At 46.1% G+C, this 25,864-nt stretch overlaps 2 protein-coding genes across 2 annotated transcripts in view; both read right to left on the bottom strand.

Moving 5' to 3' along the window:
- Positions 1–5,562: 5,562 nt before the first annotated feature.
- On the bottom strand, positions 5,563–18,150 carry LOC110303348 (retinol dehydrogenase 16-like). The gene is made up of 4 exons (XM_029482681.1): positions 17,748–18,150; positions 8,044–8,301; positions 6,669–6,832; positions 5,563–6,214 (listed from the first exon to the last, which is right to left on the bottom strand). Exons 1-4 carry the CDS (start codon positions 18,029–18,031, stop codon positions 5,997–5,999), a joined length of 924 nt encoding a protein of 307 aa, XP_029338541.1. The 5' UTR covers positions 18,032–18,150; the 3' UTR covers positions 5,563–5,996.
- A 6,377-nt stretch (positions 18,151–24,527) lies between these two features.
- The window catches only part of LOC110302772 (retinol dehydrogenase 16-like), an 11,342-nt gene continuing 10,005 nt past the window's right edge, over positions 24,528–25,864 (bottom strand). Inside the window, exons 4-5 of the mRNA XM_021173509.2 lie at positions 25,769–25,860; positions 24,528–25,290 (exon numbers count right to left, since the gene is read on the bottom strand). Coding sequence (XP_021029168.1) covers positions 25,073–25,290; positions 25,769–25,860 — 310 coding nt within the window. The 3' untranslated portion in view covers positions 24,528–25,072. The remainder of the gene's footprint in view (positions 25,291–25,768; positions 25,861–25,864) is intronic.

Here is a 25,864-nt window from a genome sequence, read left to right as displayed (position 1 = left end):
AGTCACAAGGAAGTGCAAAGTCACAAGTGTCACAAGGAATACCTGGTAATTCTCAAGACAGTTTCTAAGAGCCCCTAACAATCTAAGAGCCCCTAACAATAGCACATTTGCATTGCAGGTTCCGGTATTGGTCAGGGTGACTTTCTTTGAATGAACACTCTTTGAACCCAGGAAGCGGGTGGGTGGAGGAAGGAATGTCACTATCTGTTTTATGACCAGCACACCTCGGAGCACTGAGCCACAAAGGCCCCACTCCCAAGCCTGAGCCCAAAGGCCTAGAATTTTGTTTTTACGTTTTACTCTTTCAGAATCAGTCAGTTTAGAGAGGGGTTTGAGCCAGAACAGCTGAGTTGAACCAGTCAGCCAGAGTTTAGAAAGTATCAGAGGTTGGGAACATTGTAGCAGTTTCCAGGACAGCCTAGGTTAGCAGACGGAGGCAGTAAGCCTTGGAGATGACAATTACAACAGGCAAGTAAAAGGTACTTTTACATAGGAAAAACATAAAAATTGACACCCTGTGTTACAGAGCCTTTCATTTTGTTCATTTTAACATTTTACTTGTTTTGGGTTTGAGACAGAGTCTGGGTTTATGAGTTTGGCTGACCTTGACTTTCTTGTCCTCCTGCCCCAGCCTCTGGGTGGCTGGCATTACTGATATATATCACCACACCCAACTTAGCTTATGATTTGTGAGTTTTGTGTGTGTGTGTGTGTTTTGGGTTTTTTGAGACAGGGTTTCTCTGTGCAGCCCTGGGTGTCCTGGAACTCACTGTATAGATTAGGCTGGCCTCAAACTCACAGAGATCTACCTGCCTCTGCCTCCTGAGTGCTGGGATTAAAGGTGTGCACCTCCACCACCTCGTGTGCTATTATCTCGCTACCACTGCCTGGCTATTTGTTCATATGCTTGTGTTTGAGACAGTGTCTCTCATTAGATTAGTGCTCACCAGTAGTGTATGCTGCCTGACTAGTGAGCCCCCAAAGTCTGCTCATCCCCACCCCACCAGATTAAAAAGAGCAGGAACAATAGTTCTTAGTTTCTCTAATCTGGAGATTGCAGTCAGGTTGTTTGTTTTTTTTTTTAAGATTTATTTATTTATTTATTATATAAGTACACTGTAGCTGTCTTCAGACACAGCAGAAGAGGGCATCAGATCCCATTACAGATGGTTGTGAGCCACCATGTGGTTGCTGGGATTTGAACTCAGGACCTCTGGAAGAGCAGTCCGTGCTCTTAACTGCTGAGCCATCTCACCAGCCCTGCAGTCAGGTTTTTATTCTTGAGCAGTCAGTAGTTTTCTCACTCAGACATCTTCATATCCTCTTCCTCCTCCTCCTTCTCTTTCCTTTCCTCCTCCTCCCTCTCCTCCTCCTCAGCTGCTACAATAAGCTACCTTATGCTACGCCCATTCCAATGAAGTCTGCTTGACAGGCTGAAAGGCCTGGAAGCATTCACGAGGCTAAGAGTTTCAAGGAAACTATGCCTCCTGGAACTTTGGCATTCCAATAGCCCGTATACTCAAACCCTATCCCCGTGTTAGTCTGGTGTATGTATCCATGTGCTCTCTTTCAGTATAGTTTTATTATAAGTGCCTTTAAGGATTGATTTTTGACATAGCTAAGCCTCCACCAGTGTTCCAATGGTTCCTAGAAAATCCTTGGAGCCAATGGTGAGCTTGGAATTCAGTTAAGAAAGTTACCTATTCAGTAACCTTCAGATTCACTTCTAGTAGAAACAGTGAAAGTAATCAGGCATTACAAAGAACAGAGCTAAAAAAGCTCTGGGCTAGTCTGCATAATGATTACTTAGGACAATAGCCAAGTCACACTCAAACACAGGTTTCTTCTCTAGGCCCAGAGGAATAGCATAATCAGGTATTTACTAAAGAACCCCTGGTGGTGGGTTTAACAATAGACTAGCATTGCATCAGAGCATTCACCTGGCTCCGGTGTTAAGCTGATCTTTTTAATCAAGTGGTAAATGCGGCATGGTCCCCGTCATCTTTTGATGTACGCATTCCTTTTGTTTTGTGTCACTGTAACTTGGTGGATGTGTTCACCTGGTTTTTTGTTTTTCTTCTGTATAAAAAAGTCTGGTGTTCATTGGGACAATACATTCAGATCCAACACACTCTCTCGTGTCTGTGTCTGTCAATTCTTGCCGACTTTTTGCCCACCTGCAACCAGAAACCCATTCCACGAAGATAGGAGACACAAAAGAGGTTAGTCTGTGGCAACATTATTTATTCCCTTTGTTCTTGTGGCCCTCTGTGAGATGTTTTGTGGTTCACAACCTGTGGGTCTCGACTGCCCCTAGGGATAGAATGACCCTTTCCCAGGGGTAGCCTAAGACCGCTGGAAAACACAGATAGTTACGTTATGATTCATTTTACAGCTATGTACATAATTACAAAAATAGCAAAATTACAGTTATGAAGTAGCAGTAAAAAAATAATTTTATGGTTGGGGGTCACCATAACACGAGGAACTGTATTAAAGGGCCACAGTGTTAGGAAGGTTGAGAGCCACTAGTGTAGACCTTCAGCTATGAGAGCACAAATGTGCTCATTTCTGGGACCCCAGTTAAGATGAGTAGGGGCTGCATGTGGTCAAATAGAGAAACAGGCTTGACAATGGGCCTGTTTCCACCCTAGGCAGCACTCACTCTAGACTCCATCCCTTCCTGCATGAGGAAGAAAGGAAGAAAGGTGGGGTACACTGCATTTTGGGAGAAAGTGCTTCCCTTTGGGCTGAGCTGGACTCCTGATCCCAGGAGATGGCTTAGTTCCCATCTACCTCAGCAGATCAGAGCAGCCCAGAGATCAGAAGAGCTGCAACATTGGACACTCACAAAGTCAGGCCTGGAGTGGGATCAGCCCACCCTCCTCAGGGCAGGGAAGAGGAGCAGCTGGGCACTGTCCTTTGGCTTGTGTGAGAATCTCAGGAGAGATGGATGGACTGAGGGAACCTCCATGAATCAGCGAGGTGTCCTGAGACTTTCTCTTCAGCACTGTGGCTCCTGCAACAGAGTCACATCCACTTTCCGATTCTCTCTGATTTTACCCAAAAATTCCAGGACCCTATCTAGATCCTGCTGTTTTCCAGAAGACCTTGATCCAACAAGAGTTCCTTCCCATCACTGTCAGGGTTAGTAAAGAAAGGACAGTAGGTGTGAGAAGCAGGAAATGATACTGAATGGGTGGGCCTGGGGAATTCACAGGTGAAGGAACAAGGAGTCACTGGGGAAATGGAATCTGCCATTCATCTAGCCCAGGAACCCTTGGGTCTTCTGTTAGCTAGATGTGGGCAAGGATGAGAATTATTAGGCCCCGTTGGCTGCAGACAATTTTCTTACCCCTGCTTCATTGCTGAAATAAGACAGTGAAAGAGAGTCCAGGCAACTACTGCAGAAGCGGAAGTCTGGACAGGAGCCAGAGGGAGAAGAGCAGCAGGAGGCTGGTGATGTGTTGGAGCAGGGTGTGGGGGTGAAGCAGCATTAGGAGGAGGAACAAGGCCAGAGAAGGAGGAGGAAGAGCAGGAGCAAGAGGTAGAGAGGTGCAGAAAGAGGCTGAAGAGGAGGAGCAGCAGGAGGAGGAGGAACAGGAAAAGGAGGAGCAGGAGGAGGGACAGGAGGAAGTAGAGGAGAAGGAGGAGCAGCAGGAGGAGGAGGAGGGACAAGAGGAGGAGCAGCAGGAAGAGGAGCAGGAGGAGGCAGAACAAGAGGAGGAACAGTAGGAGGAGGAGGGACAGGAGGCAGAGGAGGACCTGGGAAAGGCCCCACCTTGGGGATTGAAAACTCCAGCTCTGGGCGGAGTCAGCTCCTCACTGATACCTAATAATCAGCCTTGAAGGTAAAGCTGGGAGGTTCACACCAGTCTTCTCCCTCCATCTCACTAGGGCAAGCATATGGCTGGGTCTCTGGTTTCCGCAGAGAACTTGCATGGAGTCCATCTCTTCTTTGAGCACCCTTTGACCCTGTGATAGCAAACTAAAACTTGTCCAGTGCTATGGACCCTGGCTTACTCTGTTCTTTCTCTCCCCTAACTTCTCGTGAGTCTTCATCCCCTGCCCTCCCCATCCCCCACATTGTTGTGGGAAGTGGCATCCTGTGCCCATGGACAGTCATGTGAACTGACACGCTGGCTCCTCTTTAGATCTCTTGAAGGATAGTGTCTGTCCAGGATGTATACCAAACTAACACCTCTCCAGCAGGTAGGGCTAAGTCTGAGTGAGTTGCATGACACCTTCCTATCTTTACAGTCCTTATGCAATAGAGTCTGCTACATTCAGACCCTCAAAGCCTGAGGGGTCTAGGGTCTCAGTGTGGGCACAGGAGAGAAGCACTCCTGCTTTGGTGTTCTCCATCAACATGCCCTAGATATAGGAGAATCAACACCCCTAAGGTTCTATGAGTTGTAAGAAGATGGTCAGGTAGGTCAGGGGCAGGGCACAGAGTGCTATGTATGGGGGAGAATTTACTGAAGGAAGTGCAATCTCTTGGATAGCAATAAAGCCAGCTGGATTCCTGTGATCTGGATGAGGAAGAGTGTTGTATACAAAAGTGATGTCATTAGTTTGTCCTATCACTGGTGTGAGGGGGTGGGGGTGTTGGCTCATAAGACCACACCCCTCCCTGAAGAACTACAGGCACCTCATGGGTACTGGGGGAGGGGGAGGCAAATTCCTCAACTGAGTAGTGACTGATAAGTTACCCTTGCTCAAGTAAATAACTCCCCATCCATGCTGATACAGGCAGCCCTAAGTAATGCAGTGGGACAGAAGGACATACAGGACAGGAAAATAGACTACGGATTTGTTCAGAAGACAAGAGGTTAGGTGGAGGGGGTAGGGGATAAGAGGCAGGAGGATATGAGTGTGTGTGCATGCGTGTGTGCACGCGCACACACGTATGATTGTACAAAAACAAATTTAAAATAAGAGAAAAAAAGTGATCTTATTGTAGCAGAAAGTCACCTTGTTTATGTTAAACTGGTATCAAAGAGTCAAATACACCCCTGAAAACAGGGGACCAAAGAGGCAGAAGAAGCCCTGCATGAGTGTATTCCTGGGTGAATGTGTCCTGTTGACCAGGCACCACGAACTGGCAAAGCTTTTCTCTATCTGGGTCAGGCTCAGAACTGACAAAGCCCTCTTCTACTGGCCCAAGTTCAGGTGTTTGTAGATGATTGACAGTGTGTAAACACTGGCAACTGCAGCTTCCCCCTTCTAGAGGTTTCCAGCCTGAGACAGCTGCCTTCAGACAGGACTAGCCGGCCCCTCCCCCTTGCTGTTTATGATAAAGGAGCTGAGGTTGCAGGGGAGGGAGCTGAGGACACTCAGTGCTCACACAAGCCACTGGATGCCAGCTTTTCTGTACATGTTTCTGTGTGTCTGTCCTTTCTCTATTCCCTTACCTCCACTAATCAGGGTTTCAGACCTAAGGCGAATGAATTGTAACAAGGCCAGAGATTCAGAAGGTACCTGTGTGACAAATGAGATCCAGCCTCAGGTTAACTTGTTAATTAACGTAAATCATAATAAAGAGTCTAGATCATTGACAGCTGGTGACAGAACTTGCTTATTTACTAGATGACCCAGATTTTGTTGCCCATGCCAAGGTTAGGTAGCTCACAACTACCTGTAACTCCCAGTTCTAGGGGACACAATGATCTGGCCTCTATGGGTACTCTACACACATGGATTACAGAAATATGTGTATACAGATAGATAGAAAAGAGAAGTTTAAAAAATAATGAGTAAAATGGATAAACCCGAGACAGGGGAGGTCGTTTTTTTTCTTTCACCAACAATGGTAATGATCATTTAAGCGTAGCAGATTCCTGTGGTCCCATGTCCCCCATGTTATACAGAGGAAGGAAAAGCCAGGCACCTATGCACAGCACATGTGTGCTGAGAACAGGAATCTTCCTCCTCCTGAGGCTCTGCACCCTCACACAGCACTTCTATTGACCCAATGACACAAAAGGATCTAGCCTTCACAGGGCTTTGTCAGGTTTTCGAGAAGTCCAGTATAGAAGAGCATCCACAAGAAAGGTGGGCAGGTAGCTCAAGGGGATGAAGAAGAGCTTAGCATCCCAGCCAGCTAAGTATCGGGTGCGAGGGTGACAGGCAGTCAGAGCGTGCTCCATGCAGTCAGTCACCAAAGACAGGTCCTTGTTGCACCTCTTGTCCAATTTGTTTAGCCTTTTCAGATCTATGTAGAATGAGGAATGATTCAGGTGGTCATTCAGCTCCCACCACGCCTGTCTCATACCAGCATAGAGGAGAACTTCCGTTTTCTATGTGGGAGAGTCCACGTGTCTAAAACCCAAGCCTAGCCTGTCCTAGTTCCCCAGAAGGACCACAAACATTCTTCAAGGAATATTGTGCACTCTGTCACCCATCTTAGCTTATAGAGAGTGCTGGTCCCATACCGCCTCCCATCCCTGAATTCAGTTACAGCCCCAAGAACATGAGAGAATCAGAAGGAAGAGAGAAGCATGTTCTGAAAGACAAGAACTCCTTTCTGACCCCATACACAAACTGCCCACCATCCCAAGGAAATGGGAAATGGGTTCTTTGAGGAAAAGGGTGAGGCATTAGAACTGCTAAAATTAGGGTTAAGGGTTTGGGATTGTATGTAGCTTCGGCCCTCAGAGGTCACTTACAGGATGCCAGATATTTCTCTCCATAGATCTCCCTGATTTCTGAGCTGGTCTGGTCCCACAGCATCTGGATATTTGAGGATAATCTGGCACTACTGGTCACACCAGTCAGGAAGAAGCCAGGCTCTATAATAGCCACCTTCACCCCAAAGTAGGAGAGCTCCCTCCTGCAAGACAGACAGATNTCAAGGACTTCAGAGATCTTTCAGTGAGAACACTTTAATAAGAGTACAGTAGCATGCGAACAGGAGTCTGTGGTGAGGAAAGGCCACATACTTTGAATCTGGGATGTGCAGGAAATGGAGAAGAATCTTCTGATAAAGGCATCGGCTCTGTGTTCTTGTATTTTACACTAAGTATTTGTTGTGTGTAGCTCACTGCCCTAAAACTAGACATTCTGGTCTATGGCACTGTGTAACATCTTTCTCCAAGTAGGACAGATGCAAAAGATCCTAGTCCTTCTCCAAGCCACCTCTACTTCAATAGTATAGTAAGTCTCCATCTACCCCACATCTGTTCCAGGAGGCTCTCAGGACAACCCCCACTTTCTTCCTGTAGGTTTCTTTAGAGATCAACCTCCTACATCCAACTCTTTCACATTGTCAGCCTACCTGCTCCCTGCCCCTGATGGCTGCCCTGGTTCCATGGCTTGGAAGGGTTGCATTGCCAACACCACAAAATAAATAGTATTCTGCACCCTCCAGTTCACCACAAGTCTACCTCTGCCCACCTGGTGACCACCCTCCATCCATATCTGGCCTTCCCATTCTCCAAGGAGAATCACCTACACATACAGGTTCCAGGATCTCATGTTTACTCTCATGTACTCTAATCCTCATGCAGGACCCTCAACAAATCTGATGGCCAGCATGGTCAACAGAGCTGACTGGCCATGGCAATCTCAAGGAAGTCAGAGTTCTTCTCTGTCTCCTCTCTCATTCTCTTATTTGCCATAGTTTTTAGGTCATGATAGAAGCACATAAGTTATGCTAGAATGTATTTATTGTGGACTCGAAATGGGGTCTAGTATCTATCTGTGGAACTGAAAGAGATATTCACCCCAACTCAAAAACATGCTCAGTATATAGATATCAGGGGTCTACATTCTTCACCCCCAAAATTCATATTTCCAATCCTATCTGAGTAATATCCCAAAATACCCTTCTTCTTCTGTAACAGAACAAAATGAACTCAACTCATGTCTCAGTCATGCCCACTTCTAGAGACATGAAAAGTTGCTGCCCAGTGAATGATTCAATGAGTTAAAGGTGTGAGAGATGCAGAATTGAAGTGTCCTCCCTATGATGGGGACTTAAAGAGTGTGAATAAACAAAAACCCTCCCAAAACTCCCCTGGGGGACCCCTTCCCTTCCAGTACCTAAGGGAGTCTGAGAAGGCCTCTATACCATACTTGGAGATGCAGTAACCACCACTACCACCAAGTGACACTCGGCCAAAGACACTGGAGACGTTGACCACACGGCCCCTCGCCTTCCTCACTAAGGGCAGCATGCTCAGAGTCACATCATGCCCAACAGGTTCACATCCAGTACACTTGCAAAGTTCTGTTTGTTCATCCACTGACTGGGACCCGAGGGGACGGAGATGCCAGCGTTGTTGACCAGGCCCCAGAGTCCTGGGGACAGTGGAATGAGAGAGTCACACAACACAGGTTTAATTATGGATGAAATGCACACTCAACTAGGTAAGCACACTGTGACACGTGGTTACTGGAGAATAGGAAGCAATGAACAAGAGCAAGGTATCAACAGGTCTGGGGAACACATGCCTGAGACTGCTGGCTCACAGTCCCTTCTCACTCTGTAAGTTTAAGAACAGATGGTGAAAACATGGTGCACCTTTGTTAATCTGGAGACCACAAAAATATGTTTGTGACTTACAAGTTGATGCTGTTGGTGTCCGACTAAAAGACCCTTACTCACAAAGACCAGAGAGGCCAACATAGCTGCAAACCACAAGAGTTCTTTTTTTTTTTTTTTTGATCCAACGTGTTGGGGACCCTCCCTCAGCATGCAGGCAAGAGAAGAGACCCCGAACAAACAAAGAACACACTCTTTATGCCTTGTAAGGGGCAGATTTAGGCAACAGGGCTAGCTGGCTTATCCTCATTTGTGTAGCAAGTAACCCCTTCAGGCATTGGTTGGTTTGCATGGGGTGACTACCTTTGGCCTAGTGACTCACTCTGCCTGCCTTATGGTTTATTTTCAGAATTTAGTGCGAGGTGGGACAGGAGAATTTTTCTGAGAACTGTTATTTTCATTACAGTTATTTTTCTGAGAACAGCTAATCTTGTTTTGGCAGCTGTAGACTTGGTCTGGTCATTTTGACTGCTAAAACTATATAGTTTGGAAAGTCCCTTCAGATGGGGGAGGGGCTAGGTGGTCTTGAATTTATTTTGGATTCTATATTCACCTCTTTTTCTCTGGTGCATTTCAATTCTGAAATGATGTCTCACTTTGTTGCAGCTGCTGATATTATTTTCTGAGCATCAAAACTTGTACTGTACTTAAGCAATTAAGGATGCATGGGCCAAAGGTTAGGAGCAGAAACAGGATAAGAAGGGGTAGTAAGCAGGACTAGGTAGGGACTCTTCCAGTGAGGCTCGAGGGTCTGGGTATGATGCAGGTGCACGTAGATCAGATCTCAGACCTGGAACTTGTGAGATGTCTTTGGGTTACCCGGCTCATTTGCTGCAGCCAGTTGTGACCAGGCTTCATTCTGCACCACCTGCAAGCCTTTTAACCTAGCATACAGATCATTATTACAACATGTGGATTCAATCATATCATTTAAGACAGTGAGGGGTGCAGGAGCCCCATAAAGGATCTCAAAAGGGGTAAGACTGAATCGAGAGGAAGTATTTCTGGCTCTAAATAGGGCGAGGGTGAGGAGCACCACCCAGTCTGTGCCAGTCTCCATGGTTAATTTTATCAAGGTCTCTTTTAGGGTTCTATTCATCCTTTCTACCTGTTCTGAGCTCTGAGGTCTGTACACACAATGTAATTTCCATTTGACCTCTAAATACTTGACCACCCCCTGACTTACCTGGGCAACAAAGGCAGGGCCATTATCTGACACTATTGCTTTTGGCACTCCAAACCTTGCAAAAATTTTCTTTAATAATCTTCTTGATGACCATCTGAGCAGTCTCATTTTTACAGGGAAAAGCTTCTACTCATTTTGAGAATGTATCCATAAAAGCCAGAAGGTATTTATATTCATATTTTCCTCAGTAAAGTCTACCTGCCAGTAGATTCTAGGTCTGTCTCCCTGGTACCTCTTCCCTGGATCCACTGTGACATGGCAGACATTGACTTTTTGGCAGGGCACACACTTGTGCACCATCTGCTCCACAAGGTGTTTTAAACCTGGTACATGATACTTGGAGAATGTCTGGATGAGCTTGCTTACCCCTAAATGAGTCCACTTGTGCATCTGTTTGATCATAGCCTCTGCTTGTCTTTGTGACAGGATTTTCTTTCTCCCGGAGGTGTACCATAGTCTCTTATTTTTGTTGAACTGGTAACTGGAATTTGCTATCCGTGTAGATGTGGAGTCTTTTTCCTTTTCTGAATTCCAAGGCCTTACTGAGGGAGATCAGTTCCACCTTTGGGGCGGATGTGTCCTCTGGCAGATAACTTGGTGTTTGTCTACCACAGCTGCTCCAGGATGTCTCTTCCCTTCTTCTAGATAGTTGCTCCTGTCTGTGAACCAGGTAATGGCTGCTCCCTCTAGTGGCTGGTCTGTCAGATCTTTATGCCACCATGTGCCATAAAGATGTGGTGACAGTCATGAACAGGGGACTCCAAGTCTGGGTCTGTGAGTAGGGTAGCTGGGTTTAGGCTTGCGGGGGGCGGGGGTGGGGAAGGGGACAGGGAGCAAAAGTGACTCTATTGGAGTTGAGCAACAGAGTCTGGTAATGTGTCATGCGAGTGTTAGTCAGCCATCGGTCAGAGGGCTGATGAACTACACTTTCTAGGGCATATGGCACCGAGATCACCAAGTTCTGCCCCAGAGTCAATTTATCTGTGTCATTGACCAGTAACATCACAGCAGCCACTATTCGCAGACAAGAAGGCCATCCTGCAGCCACAGGGTCTAAATTTTTTGATAAGTATGCCACAGGTCTTTTCCAGGGCCCCAATCTCTGAGTAAGAACCCCTTTGGCAATACCTTTGTTCTCAGCCACAAATAGATGGAAGGGCTTAGTTATATCTGGGGGCCCCAAAGCTGGAGCTGACGTTAGGGCAGTCTTAATGGCATTGAACCTCATATGAAAGGCTGTTGATCTCTTGTGAGGGGGTAAAGTGGGGCCACTAACTCAGCAAAACCTGGAATCCACAGTCTGCAAAAGCCCGCAGTGCCCAGGAACTCTCTAACTTGTCTTGAAGTGGTCAGTGGGGGAATATGAAACAGTCTCTTTTCTAGCTTCAGAGAGCCACTGTTGCCCCTCTTCTTCTTCTTGGGGCAGTCTCTCGCCCAGTGTCTTTTTCTTTACAGTAAGCACATTGATCTTTAGTCAAAGACTCTCTGTGGTTGCCTGGTACTGTCTTACCAGGCTCTCTAGTTTCCCTGACGACTGTGGCCAGTATTTTATGCAAGTTTCTCTCTTGTCTCATATCCCTTTTTAATTCTCTGGCTTCCTGTTCCTTCTGCTTATCATTCCCAAGTGCTAGCATTATCAACATGTGCCACCTTGTCAGGTTCTAGTCTTTGTTATTTACTTCTCTTTGCTCCTGTTTTCCTGACTGTAATGGATATCTCATACAATGTTCTCTCTCTATCTACTCTCTCTCTCTCTCTCTCTCTCTCTCTCTCTCTCTCTCTCTCTCTCTCTCTTTTTCTTTCTCTTTGTATTTGCTTCCTTTGGATGTTATACAATTATCACATCCCCATCCAGTCACCCATCCTCCCCCATAGTTTGGCTCTGCCCTGGTTTATCCTTCTGTTTCACTGCACATCTCTGATTCTGACTCTGATCTCTATCTTTGTCAGCCTGTCCATGTGCTCACCACTTGTCCTTTGTCCTTCTGCCCATCATGCTTCCTATTTCTACATAGCAACCCTTCCTCTTACCTGCCTCTCCCATCTCAAATGCCAGCCTTGCAGAAATTTTACTCTTTTATTTGTTGTAGTGTTTTGAAGCAGAATGGCGGACATTGGTTCAAGGTCATGAGGCCTTGTTGGAGTGGGTGTGGTCTTGTTAGATTTTGTTATTCACTGGGAGTGGGCTATCCCAGAGTCTTCCTGTTCCTTCCACCTGTGGATCTGGATGTAGAGTTCTCAGTTGCTTCTCTAGCACTATGTCTGCCTATACCCCAACCCCCACTTCCTGGTATGATGATAATGGACTAAACCACTGCACGTAAGGCAGCTTTAATGAAATACTTTCCTCTATAAGAGTTACTGTGGTCAAGGCATATCTTCACAGAGAGTGAACCTGTATCTTCAGAGTACTATGAGCAGTTTACACACTACTGCCTTCTCCTTACAAATGGCCACACAATGTAGTAATAAGCAATGGCTATTATTCCTTATTATTCTAATATGAACAGGGTCTGAGGAACACCTGTGGAGAGAATGGGGGTGGGGAGGCGAGAAACACAAAGGATGGACAGCAAGTCTGATTGATCAAGCTGTCAAATTTTATTTTTCCCAGGCAGGTTTTATGCCCACAGAAGCAGGATATGGGGAGGGGGATGACACAGAATCGCTTTGTTTCTGGGGAACGCACCTGTTCCCAAAAGCAGGATATTGGCTAGGTAAAAAGTTCAGTAGGAGAAACAGGACAGAATGGGTTGCTAGGTACCTGTCCACAAGATCTATAGCTATTTGTTCTTAACTGGGGGTAATACTTTCCCACAGAGGCCTCAACTTTTTCCCACAGAAATCTCAACTAAATTAGTACTTTTCCATAAGGCCAAGACTTTGTAAGTAAGCACTTATGGCTGACAAGGCAGTTAACATTCAAAAAGGGTCACTCCCAACACTAATAAGGAAAGAGAAAGAGCAAACAGAGAAAAATATAAAGGAGAAAAGACAGAAATGGTAAAATTAATCTGTGAGTGAAATTTTCATTGAGAAGCCACAAATTGAGAACTTGATGGCGGGGGCGGGGGTGGGGGGAGGTTTTGAAAAACAGTGCTGGGGTTTTTGGCTCTGATGAAGCTGGCCTTGAGATCAATATTGATCAACATCTATATTGATGGAAATCAATATTGATCTCCACAGACTCTAACAAAACACAATAAAATGGTTAGTTTGTGGCAACTTGGCATAAGCTAGAGTCATCAGACAGGATGAAGCCTCGGTTGAGGAAATAGCTAAAGGAGATTACATTATTAGGTATTTTGTCAATTAGTGATCAATAGGGAATGACCCAGCCCACTATGGGTGGTGCCACCTCTGGACTGATGGTCTATGGGTTCAATAAACTTGGGTGAGTAAGCCATGGAAAGCAAGCCAGTAAGCAGCACCCCTTCCAGCCTCTGCATCAGTTCCTGCCTAGAGGTTCCTGTTCTGTTTGAGACTCTGTCCTCATTTCCTCTGGTGGTCAACAGCAATTTGGAATTATAAACTGAGTAACCCCTTTCCTCACCAGCTTGCTTTTTGGTCATGGTGATTCATTGCACCAACAGTAACCCTAACTAATACAAGTTGGTACCAGTACTGTTAGGTATTGGGGTGATGGATCTAACCATGTTTTTAGTAGGATTGTAGAAGGCTTTGGAACTTTGGGCTACAAAGCCATTGACTACTATGACTTCAGTGGGATTGTCTTTAGTAACTAGGAAGATTCTCTCAGGAATATGGCAATTTTGAGTCAAAATTCTGCTGTTCTGGTCACCTGGGGCTGAAGAGTCAGCCACGATTCACGAGAGAGTAGCAACATTGAAGTGAAACACTTGAGATAGTGGGACAATTGGTGCTGGTCAACTGGAGCTAAACAATTAATAGTGATTCAAAGGAGACCAGCATTACTGAGGTTGAAAAAATCTGAAAAGTGTTTTCTGAATACACAGAGAAGCTGAGTTCCAGAAGTGGCCAAGGTTGTAACACATGCTAACAGCCACGTTTGGTCATATGTAAGAGTCAACCAGGTGATACTAGCTTTGAAGGGGTCATGGAGAGTTGTTGATGCCTCACACTGTGAGAGGTTACAAGAGGTCATTGGTGAAGGTGCAGCCTCAGTGGCAGTTGAAGGTCAGGACTGGAGGAGTCATGCAAAGAAGTTGAGGCCCAGGAAGACAGCCTATGACAGGCTATGGTGACAGTGCATCCCAGTTGCAGCAAGGTTCCCCAGCAGTTTTGGGGGTGCCAATAACATGGAATGACCACCAGAAACAGCAGCAGCAGTGGAGTGGAGCCAGCTGAAGCCTTGAAGACAAGCTGTGTGCCTGAGAGCTGGAGAAGTGACCTAAGCCCTTTATCTCTGACAGTCGACATTGTGTTGTTACGAGCTGGTGTTTGGTTTTGCCTTGGTTGGTTGTGACTACAGTCTGGTTCTTCTCTCTTGAAGTAAAAATGTGTTCATTTTAATTCAAATTATTATAGAAGCTCATAGCTGAAAGACTTTAATCCTTTAAAGTGATATTGGATCTTTAGAGATATTGGATATTTTAAAGTGTCTGAAAAAATTAATGTGTTTGACTTGTAAAGTGTGGACTTTTAAAGTATTTATGTGTTTAATGTGAAATTTTGGGGGTAATAAGAATAAATCTGTTGTGGCTTACTAGTGATGTATTTGTGTGTAACGTTATCAAGGGTCCAGTTGTACTGGCTGATTTAGTGACATTATGACAGAAGGTAGAGTTATCAGATAGGAAGGAGCCTCAGCTGAGCAAATGCCTCCTTGAAACCCAGCTGTAAGGTATTTTCTGAAATAGTGAGCAATAAAGAAGGGCACAGTTCACTCTGACTGATGCTACCCATGGGACACTGGTCCTGGGTTCCATAAGAAATAGACTGAGCCAGCCGTGGGGAGTAAGTCAGTAAGCAGCACCCCTCCATGGCCTCTGCATCAGCTCCTGGCTCCAAGTTCCTGCCATGCTTCAGTTCCTCTCCTGAGTTCCATTGGTGATGAACAATGATGTGGAAGTCTAGGCATTCCTCCCCAAGATGTTTTTTCATCATGGTATTTTGTCACAAGAATAAAAACCCTGACTAAGACTCCTAAGGGCAGGATAAGGAGGTGACAATCCTTGCCTATACCCAATAGGACAGATTTTTCCACTCACCCACAGGTGGCCCTCACTCAACTGTTTGGTCTTTAAGTCATGGATCTTCAAGGATTCACTCTGAGAGGGCTACAAGTAAACACCATGTCTCCATTTTCAATTTCTGTGCAGAAGGAGTGTGCCACTAGTTGGCTAAGATTAAGATTGGTATTTGTTGATGTTAAAATGTTGGCTCAGGATGGAGAGATGGTTCAGCAGTTAAGAGCACTGACTGCTCTTCCAGAGGTTCCTAAAATACAAATCCCAGCAACCACATGGTGGCTCACAACTATCTGTAATGAGATCCAATGCCCTCATCTTGTGTGTCTGAAGATGGCAGCAGTGTACTCAGATATATAAAATAAATAAATCTTTTTTTTTTCATGTTTTTTTCAACACAGGGTTTCTCTGTATAGTCCTGGCTGTCTTGGAACTTACTTTGTAGACTAGGCTGGCCTTGAACTCAGAAATCTACCTGCCTCTGCCTCCCAAGTGCTGGGATTAAAGGTGTGCGCCACCACCACCTGGCTATAAATCTTTTTTTTTTTAAATTAGAAAGATTAAAAAAAAAAGATATTGGCTCAATAAGTCTTATGCATCCTTGGCTCAAAAGTAAGTCTTGTGCTTCTTTAATTTGTCATTGAGATTGTTTTTGTTTGCTTTTGAAAAATCATATGGAAACCTTCTTCTGTAGAAGCTTCCTAAAATACATATATGAAAAGAACTTCAGTGGAGTCACCATATGATGGATGATAGAACAAGGAAAGTTAGACATCAAATGCCAACAGTAAAACTTGAGTGCCAGGAATGGGTCACTAATGCCCCTAAAAGGGAACCATGGAACACTCCCTCTCAACCTCCGTTGTAGGCTATGGCCAAGGCTACTAGATGCTCTCCCAACCTGTTGGTAAAGACATGTAGCTGAAGACCATACTATCTGATGTCATCAAACTAGAAGGCAAGTTGGTGCCCAACTATGTGGGGCAATGGGCTATGCACAGACAGCCTGGTCTCCAGTTGAGCTGAGGTCTTGCCCCCTCTCCCCTCCCCCCCGCCCCCCCCATGGGACTTAGTGGGTGGTAATTTCCACTTACATGGGACAGAAGGCATTCGATCAAGTCTCCTGGACTCCTGGCTCCTATAGAAGTTACCACCCCCCACAGCCCTCACAGGAGAGACATGTGGTTAGCAGTCACATAGACAATGTCCCAAGCTTCTGGCATTTTGGCTAGACGCCTCCCCACAGTTACCTAGCAACAGTAAGATAGCAAAGCCCACTATAAGAGGGGCTGCTTGGCCCCTCCTCACTTTGTTTGAGCTTTCTTACTCTCTCTTAAGCTTTTACCTCTCTTACTCTCTAGCCTTTCTTTTCTCTCCTTTTTCCCTTTCTCTCCTCTTGGCCATGGCCAGTCTCTCTCTTTTTCTACCTTCTCTCTTTCCCTCTGCCTCTCTACAATAAAGCTCTAAAACCATAGACTGTCTCTGTTCATCAGGACCCGCCGTGCTTGAATGATGGAATAGGCTTTCTCTTCACGAGCCATGCCTAATCTCCCGACAGAAGGCCTTTCTATGTTACAGCCACGGACAGGAATAAAGACTCTCACCTGCGTGGGAACCACCCAGAGCCCCCTCTTACTCTGTTCTCTCTTCCCATATGAGTACTTCCCCAGGGCCCCTATTCTGTTCTCAGTAACTCTGCCGTATCCAGCATGGGATGCCGGAGGCTGAGAACCTGGTACCAGGAGCTGCTCCTTGTCCACCCTCTGCCATGTGGGGTTAGTGACTTCACACAGCCAGATGCCCACCCGGGACCACATGGAAAGCATCTGGCAGTCCTCCTGCATCTGCCTGCCTAGAGCACTGGAACTCTGGCAGGATGTGGGCTCTCTCCCACCCCCCTTTTTTCCCCCTACATCCACTGCTCCACACAACTAAAATCTTCATTGCTACAGTTTAGCATGCCAGGTGCCAGAAGATGCTCTGTACACTCCCAGAGGAGAGAGGGAGTCATTACTATTACACAGGCTCAGGCCCTGTGATCTACAACAGTGACCTGCCTTTAATGCACCAATGTGTCATGGGGGTAACTATACATTTTTCATTAGATTTAAGAACCGCTCTCTGAGATGAAAACCATAATAACACTACTAAAGTGGCCAAGAACCTGATACTAGATAGGTCATGGTTCTACGGGAAGACTGAATATTATCCTTCTGCTAAGGGGACACACAGTAACATGACCCTTAATGCATATTACTAACAGCACTCCAAGTCTAGTGCCTCGATCAATCTCCATCCACAAAACTGTGTCTGGCCATAGATAAGAATTAACACAGAGACACCCAACTGCACAATGTTGGAGAGAGTAAGAGACTCTGGCACACTCAGTCTTAAACGGCACAGTAATCTATGAGGATGAGGAGGCAGAAACATTTTAAGAGCCAGAGGTGATAGGTGACTCCAAGGAGACTGTCTTACAGACACATCAGGACTGCTGCTCACATGAACTCACAGGACTGTAACAGTGCACGTAACACCTTCACAGGCTCAAGGAGACAGCGAGCCAGCACTGAGGAAGGAAAGTGGACATATAGTATAACCTCTAGCAAGCAACCATTTATAACAATTAGTCCTGGGTCACCTTGGAGAATAAGGTGTAGATCTAAGAGGATAGACTGATGTTCTGGAGAGGAGCAGAGTCTGCAGTGACTCCAACTCCACACTCACTGCCACCAGGAATCCTTTGGGGACTACACAGGCCTTCTCTTCACACACATAGAGAGCACCAAAAACACAGACAGGAATCTCAGTGGTACCTCTGTTCCCAACACGCTCCTTCACTCACTGAGTGGCTGCCACAATACTCTCTGTCTTGGTGACATCCAGGATCACTGTCTCCAGCCTGTCAGATGTCTTTCTCCTCAGCTCCTCGGCTCCCTCCTCCTTTCGACATGCAGCCAACACTCTCATGCCTCTCCTGTCCAGCTGTCTGGCCAGCAGGTTCCCAAAGCCAGAGCCACAGCCTGTGATGAAGACATACTTGTCTTGAAGATGGTCCACCACTTGCCTCTCTCTAAAAAAGCGCAGGAGCATCCATAGGCCCAGTAGTGCCACCATGTAGAGCCACATGGTTTGTAGAAGAGGAGAGAGAGAGAGAGAGAGAGAGAGAGAGAGAGAGAGAGAGAGAGAGAGAGAGAGAGAGAGATGGAGTCAAAATGAGCCTGGCATCTGCTCTTGCAGAATGCTGTAGGCGTTGAGGACTTTAGCCTTCTGGTATAAAGTCCCTTGTGTCTCTGAATCAGCAATCTGGAACCACAAACCAGCAAGTCGTAAACATGATGAGAAACAATTGGTGACCTTCATTTGGACTCAGGACAACAAGTGAGGACTGGGAAAGCTGGTGCCTCCTAATACAGCAGCTCCTGAGAAGATAGAAGGGCAGGCCTCAAATATGGAAGGGTGACCTCAAAGGAACACAAGGTGTTGGGGCTAGGAAGCCAGACACATCATGTCTTAAGGAGTTGATGCCAGGCAGGAAATGACTTTCCCTCTCAAGTGGCCCTTCTCCTGGCTGTCTGGATTCAAGCAGACATGAGCAGAGAGTTCTTGAGTGGTGACCTCCATGACTTCCCATGGCTCCCCTGAGCCAGGATTTCATGCTTACTTTCTCAGGAAGCCTTGTTCAGAAACTCTAGAGTAGTGGGCTCCTGGTCTGGGGAATGCCTGAATGACATTCTGATTCCAGCTCAAAATAAACCCAGTGCTTTCCTTCAGGAATGACATCACAATTCCCTTGCCTGACACTTCCACAACTTTCTGTCCCAACCTGCAAGGATTCAGACTGTCATGCCCTCTCAAGAGCCATGTTTCTATAAGGAAGTGCCCAGTATGGGTTTGATTATACCTCTACCTTAAGGTCTGGGCCTTGGTTATCAATTTTGACTGTGCTACTCTCCCTCCAATGGGTAGCTGCCCCTGGGTCTGCTCTGCATTTGGTCTACTCTTCCTCTTCTCCTGCTTCTGATCCCGAATGGTGTACAGCTGCTATTCTTTGTCCTTCTGTCTCCAATCCTGTCCCTACACATGTGTCTGCAGAAGCTAATAGGATGTCCTTCATCTGGCTGTTAGCACCCTACAGGTCCTCAGAATCCTAGCACTGAACTGCATCTTGCAAAATGTAGTCCTGGGCTTTCTTGACCAAAGTACATGCAGATATTGCTTCTCTTAGTTCTTGTATCCCTTCAACAGTGAGTTCTCTAGAGCATTCCTTCTATGGTCATTTCCCAATGCTCTCTCCTACAGTCCTTTCCATATCAACCCTAAAAGTGATGGGCCCTCTTGTTGGATCTAGGTCTTCTGAAACACAGCATGATCTAGATACAGCCCTGGAATTTCTGGATAAAGTCAGAGAGGATAGGAAAGTGGATGTGACTCTGTTGCAGGAGCCACAGGACTGAAGAGAAAGCCTGAGACACTTCTTTGATTCATGGAGTTTCCCTCAGTCCATCCATCCCTCTTGATTCTCATACAACCCAAATGACAGTGCCCAGCTACTTCTCTTCCCTGTCCTGGGGAGGGTGGGCTGGACCCATTCCAGGTCAGAACCTGTGAATATTTAACAAGACAGCTCTTCTGTTCTCTAGGCTGCACTGATCTGTTGAGGTAGATGGAAATAGAACAATTTCCTGGGATCAAAAGTCCAGTTCGGTCCAAGGGAAAACACTTTCTCCCAAAAGGCAGTGTACCCCACTTAACCCACCCTTTCTTCTTCATGCAAAAAGGGGAGAGGTGGAGCCTAGAGTCAGTGCTGCAAAAGGTGGAAACAGGCCCACTGTCAAGCCTGTTTCCTGACTTGATGACGTACTGTGCCTACTGAGTCTTTACTGGGAATCAGAACTGAAAGACTATTGTGTTCTAATGGCTGACGATCTAGAATTGGAGGCATGGGACTTGACTGGGCATAGTGCAGTTCTCCTGCATGATTGAGTGAGACAGTGTACTGGCTAGTTTTGTGTCAGCTTGACACAGCTGGAGTTATCACAGAGAAAGGAGCTTCAGTTGAGGAAATGCCTCCATGAGATCCAACTGTAAGGCATTTTCTCAATTAGTGATCAAGGGGGAAAGGTCCCCTGTGGGTGGTGCGATCTCTGGGCTGGTAGTCTTGGGTTCTATAAGAGAGCAGGCTGAGCAAGCCAGGAGAAGCAAGCCAGTAAGGAACATCCCTCCATGGCCTCTGCATCAGCTCCTGCTTCCTGACCTGCTTGAGTTCCAGTCCTGACTTCCTTGGTGATGAATAGCAGTATGGACGTGTAAGCTGAATAAACTCTTTCCAACTTGCTTCTTGGTCATGATGTTTGTGCAGGAATAGAAACCCTAACTAAGACAGACAGCCTCTTGTGACAGCCTGAGTCCTTCTGTGTCCCTCTGAGTACACTGCCTTCTCCCAAGAAGAATCCTGAGTGAGGAGGAAAAGGAAAATGTTGCAGGCATTCTGGGATCAACTTACAGAGCACTTCCTGCTAATTACACATGGTTCAGTCTCATCATGATGCTCTTCAGCCTCTATCCATGCTTAGTGTAGATCAGGCCTGGGTGCTGCCCTTCCCCTGGGGAGCCAGTGTGATATTCCAGAGAGGACTGAGATGAGTCCAGCCTCCTGACCAACTCCTCACAGGCTATTATGTGCAAAGATGCTGTTGTGTTACATCTGAGAGAAATATTTCTAAAGAACCAGCAGGGTTTCCATGCTACTGCTAGCAACTCTTTGACCTGCTGTGGTCCCACCGACTCTGTCTCTAGCTAGCCCCCACAGTGACTGATTGCAGTCTGCCCAGCTCCAGTTAGTTTGTCTCTGGAGCGGCTAGTTCCTTCCCAGCCATAAACCCCTGTGGTCAGTGGCCCCACCTTCCAGTAACTCAGTAAAACAAAACATGAAGCTTATAAGGAACCAATCACATTTTTTTTATATCAATAAATTCTCAATTCAGAAGATGCCAATGCAATAATTTCAGAACCAACAGAAAATGATAAAAGCTGCCCACCTAGATTAGACAAGTCATCCCAATTATTCTCTTCTTTATGATATATCTACCTGTGGCTATTTAAAGCCATGCTGGTTCAGGATCTTCTTACCATCAGTCCTCCATCTTGCTTTTTCCTTCTCCCTCTGTAAGTTGCTCTCTGTCCCTGCAACTATTTGTGCTGCATCCCTTTTCCCTGTCCAATCACAGGCATTCTGCTACACTAATATTTTAATTTAAATGGACAGGGAAAATGTTGCCACATGTTACTACAGTGTGATTTGTGTAATGATGAAAACAGTAGGGCTGGAGATTACAAGATCATGGTAAACCTATTATGTAGTGAGACATCTCAAAATAAAATAAAATAAAATAAATAAAATAAAATACACATTTTGGAGCAATGACTCAGCCATTAAGAGTACTTCCTGCTCTTTTGGAGAGCCCAAATTAAATTTTTTCTTTTTTGGGGTTTTTTGAGACAGGGTTTGTCTGTATAGCCCTGGTTGTCCTGGATCTCACTCTGTAGATCAGGCTGGCCTTGAACTCAGATATCTGCCTTCTGCTGCCTACCAAGTGCTGGGATTAAAGGCATGCACCATCACTGCCCAGCCCCAATTCAATACTTGACATGCCTATTTTATGGCTGAAAACTTCCTTTAACCAGAAGCCCTCATCTTTCTTCTCACCTCTGAGGGTACTCCCACACATATAACATGCAGGTACACACACATACACTCAAAGATTCTACAACAAACCTTTAAAGTTAACATAAGTAAAATGAATGACAAGGCTCATGATAGCGTTGGAATTTTCTATTTTCATTAAACCAGAAATTATTGTTTATTTACAAGTTTCTCCTGTGGGTCCTCAGCCTCCATGTTTCTACTTAGAGAAGAGGAGTCAGGCATCTATGGAAGTTCCTCCCAAGGGCAAGTCTGCACTGAGCCCAGGAGTCTCTGTTTCTTCCACACATGCTGTCCCTGCTCAGCCTACTCTTGAGATTCACCAACCTAGCAGCAGGCAAAGCCAGGCCTCAGGGCATGGCAAGTTCAATACCTTTGCTCTTTTGCAAATATTGTCCACAAATAAAAATGAAAACCAGAGTTGAGAGGAACACTCTCTGCATGCTGCTGGAGAGTGTGGCAGTGGGATGAAGGGAGGGGACATGAGAAGTGGCTTGGGACAAGGACAGATGGAAAAATCAGAAGTGCTTCTTTGTGATGGTCAGTTAGTGAGTCTTATATGAAGGAATGGTCATTTAGTGGGTCTGCAGGAAAGGCATGGCCACTTGGGTCTGCAGGAAAGGGAAGGTCACTTACTGAGTCTACAGGGAATTGATGATCGCATAGTAGTTATGCAGAAAGGGATGGTCACATTGTGAATCTGCAGAAAAGGGATGTGTGGGGCCGTGAGAGGCAGTCTATTTTGGTTGAATTAGACTTGCTCTGGCAACCCAGTAGAAAACTCTACAAGGGACAGAACAGCAAGCCACATTCCCAGAGACAGTTGCCTGACACCACAGAGCCCCCAGCTCCATAATTCTGTGATTATAAGTCACACAGACAATATCCCAAGCTTCTGGCATTCTGGTTAGACTCCACCCCCACAGTTACCTGACTATAGCCAGGTATGCTTTTCCCCATAGTTATCTGGCAACAGCAAGATAGTCCAGCCCACTATAAAAGGAGCTTAAGCTCTCACCTTTCTTACTCTCTGGCCCTCCTCTCTTTCTCCCTTCCCCCCTCTCTCCATGTGACCATGGCTGGTCTCCCTCTTTCTCCCTGCCTTTCTATAATACAGCTCTAAAACCATAGACAGTCTCTGCTCTATGCTTGATTGATTGGATAGGCTTTCCCCTACTGAGCTGTGTCTAACCTCCTGCCAGAAGGCCTTCCTATACTCCAGCCATGGACCAGACCAAGGAGTCTCACCTGAGTGGGAACCACCCAGTGTGCCCTCTTCCCCTGCTCTTTTCTCCCTTCAGCACCGGGCTGCTCCCCTTGGGTTCCCCATTTGTTCCCTTGGGTTCCCCATTTGTTCTCAACAATTCCGTGGTATCCAGTGTGGGATGCCCGAGACTGAGAACCTATTGCCTCAGACTGCCCCCTTTTCACCCCCTGCCGAGCTGGGGTCCAGTGGCTTCCCACAGCCAGACATCCACCCGGGGCCTTGTGGAAAGCATGCTGCAGTCCTTCTGCTTCTGCCTGCCCAGAGCATGGGAACTCTGGCGGGATTCGGGTTTTTTCTCACTCCCTTTCTTCCTCTGGCATCCACTGCCCAACAGGGATGGACACTTATTCTACAGGCAATGGATGATCATCCAGTGAGTCTGCAGGAAGGGTTACTCATCTAGTGATTCTGTAGTGAATTTATGATCACTTCCTGAGCCTGCAGGGAAGCAATGGTCAGTTAGTGGGTCTGCAGGGAGGGATGGTCAGTTAGTGAATCTGCAGGGAAGGGAATGGTAAATCTGAGTTCTACAGGTAAATTCCGTTCATGGGCTTGCATGCAGAGACTTCTGCACTATTTGTTGGTGTTAAGTTTTGAATGGAAAGTTGTTGTTCCTACTTCAGTTGCTGCAAGGGCTGAGACAAAGCAAGAAGAAGCATGCTGTCCTGTAGAAACTCTTCTCAGGACATTCCCAATACCCCTGTGATCCAAACCTCACTAACCTCCAAAGCCAAGGTTTAAATCTCAGGATACAGGAAATAATGTCATACTTTGCTCTAAAAAGAAAAAGAGTCCAAAAAGAAGCCATGAATTAAAAAAAAAAATTGGTGTCTCCATCATTTGCTGGATTTTAACCCCAAGGGACTGAACCTCCTACCCAGGGCCTGCCACAGACCCTCTGGATCCCTTTGTCTGCGTGGAACTGGTCTCTAGTCGAAGGTGGGCAAAGCATCGGATGAAATGACAGACCAACACGAGAGATTGTGTAGAATCTGAATGTAATTTGTCAAATTGAGCATCAATTTTTTTTACAGAAGAAAATAGGGAAGATAGGTGACACATTGGCAAGGTACAAAGAGGTTACTGGATTCTTACACAAAACAGGAATACAAACACAGAAGGTCTGACATGAACCACCTGGGATAGAATTCATTGTTAACAACTGGGATCAAAAAGAGCTCCACCTAAGATCCACTTAATCTTGGAAGCCAGGGTCAAAGCCTTCATGCCCTTGCCATAGTTCCTATTTTAGTCTATTGTATAGTCCATCTTCCCCCTAGGCCATTGTAAATACGTGTGTATGGGTGTAACTCAGCTATCTATAGTTCTAAGTATTTACTCTGGTTCCTCCTTAGGTCTCAAACTTCCTGCTTCCTAGATGATGGTAAATTCCTGTGTAGAGCAGTGACTTAGCTTTTATTCAAAGTGATAGTGTAATACCAGAGGCAATTCTGAATGTCACTGAATAGGCAACATTCTTACTGAATTCCAAGCCCCTGGTCTGCTCAAGGACTTTCTAGGACATTGGAACACTGGTGAAGGCTTAGCTATGTCAGAATTCAATCTTAAAAGGCACTTATAAGATAATACTAAAAGAGAGCACGTGGATCCATACACCAGACTAACGTGGGAATAGGGTATGAGTATATGGGTTAAAGAGAACACTGGACTCCAGGAGGTGAGTTTCGTAAGTGGCTTCCAGGCCTCCGGCCTGTCAAGCTGACTTGACCAGAGTTCGTGGCAAGGGCCTTGCCAACCTGACTCCAGGGCATCAGTGACTCCTCTCAGATCCCACACCATGGTCACTTTTGATTTCAGAGAAGGGACACTTCCATGATGCATAGGTGTTTAAATTAGCCCTGGCATGTGCATTTCTTTCAGAGGAGGACACATGGCAGTGCTTGGCACTCGCTGGTCCCAACCTCCTTATATGTGTGGATCCTCAAGGAAGGCCATGATGATCAGGGCTTGGACATCAGCCAGCACTTTTGTATCTGAATCCCTTGGCAGAATTCTTTGCGTATTTCTTTGGTCATCATCTGTCTTGAGTAGTATCATTGGAGAATTAATGAGATGAAGTGTGTAAATGAAGAACCCCAGAGTAATAAACTCCCTCCCTCAACCCTCCTAATTCCTCCCAAGAATTCCCTCCCTTACACTCCCTACATCTCCCCAACTATGCACATAGGTAAAGACTTCAGAGGGCTTTCTCAGGCTTCATGGAAGTCCAGTAGAAAACAGCATCCACAAGAAAGGTGGGCAGGTAGCTCAAGGGGATGAAGAAGAGTTTAGCATCCCAGCCAGCTGAGTATCGGGTGCGAGGGTGGCAGGCAGTCAGAGCGTGCTCCATGCAGTCAGTCACCAAAGACAGGTCCTTGTTGCACCTCTTGTCCAATTCATTTACCATTTTCAGATCTATGCAGAATGAGGAATGATTTAGGTGGTCATTCAGCTCCCACCACTCCTGTCTTACAGCAGCATAGAGGAGACTATCCGTTCCCTATGTGGGAGAATCCATGTGTCTGAAACCCAAGCCCAGCCTGTCCTAGTTCCTCAGAAGGACCACAAACAATCTTCAAGGAAGAATTGAGCACTCGGTCACCTGTATCTTAGCTCATGGAAAGTGCTGATCTCATACCGCCTCGCATCCCTGAATTCAGTTATAGCCCCAAGAGCATGAGAGAATCAGAAGGAAGAGAGAAGCATGTTCTGAAAGATCAGAACTCCTTTCTGACCCCATACACAAACTGCACACCATCCCAAGGAAACGGGAAATGGGTTTTTTTTTTTTTTGAGGAAAAGGGTGAGGCATTAGAACTCCTAAAATTAGCAGGGGGTTAAGGGTTAAAGGGGTTAAAGCTGTATGTAGCTTTGGCCCTCAGAACTTACTTACAGGATGCCAGGTACTTCTCGCCATAGATCTCCCTGATTTCTGAGCTGGTCTGGTCCCACAGCATCTGGGTATTTGAGGATAATCTGGCACTACTGG

The sequence above is a fragment of the Mus caroli genome, chromosome 10 (assembly GCF_900094665.2).
Source record: "Mus caroli chromosome 10, CAROLI_EIJ_v1.1, whole genome shotgun sequence".
Taxonomy (NCBI): Eukaryota; Metazoa; Chordata; class Mammalia; order Rodentia; family Muridae; genus Mus; species Mus caroli.
This window is presented reverse-complemented; position numbering and strand designations above follow the sequence as displayed.

Bases quoted from the DNA above. Each gene is read 5' to 3' on its own strand.
- LOC110303348 (XM_029482681.1), bottom strand. From the start codon at position 18,031: ATGTGGCTCTACATGGTGGCACTACTGGGCCTATGGATGCTCCTGCGC. The intron at 8,302-17,747 runs GTGAGTGAAGGA...CACTGTCCCCAG, and splicing joins AGTATTGTGGCAGCCACTCA to GACTCTGGGGCCTGGTCAAC. The intron at 6,215-6,668 runs GTAAGTGACCTC...CATTCTACATAG, and splicing joins AGAGAAATATCTGGCATCCT to ATCTGAAAAGGCTAAACAAA.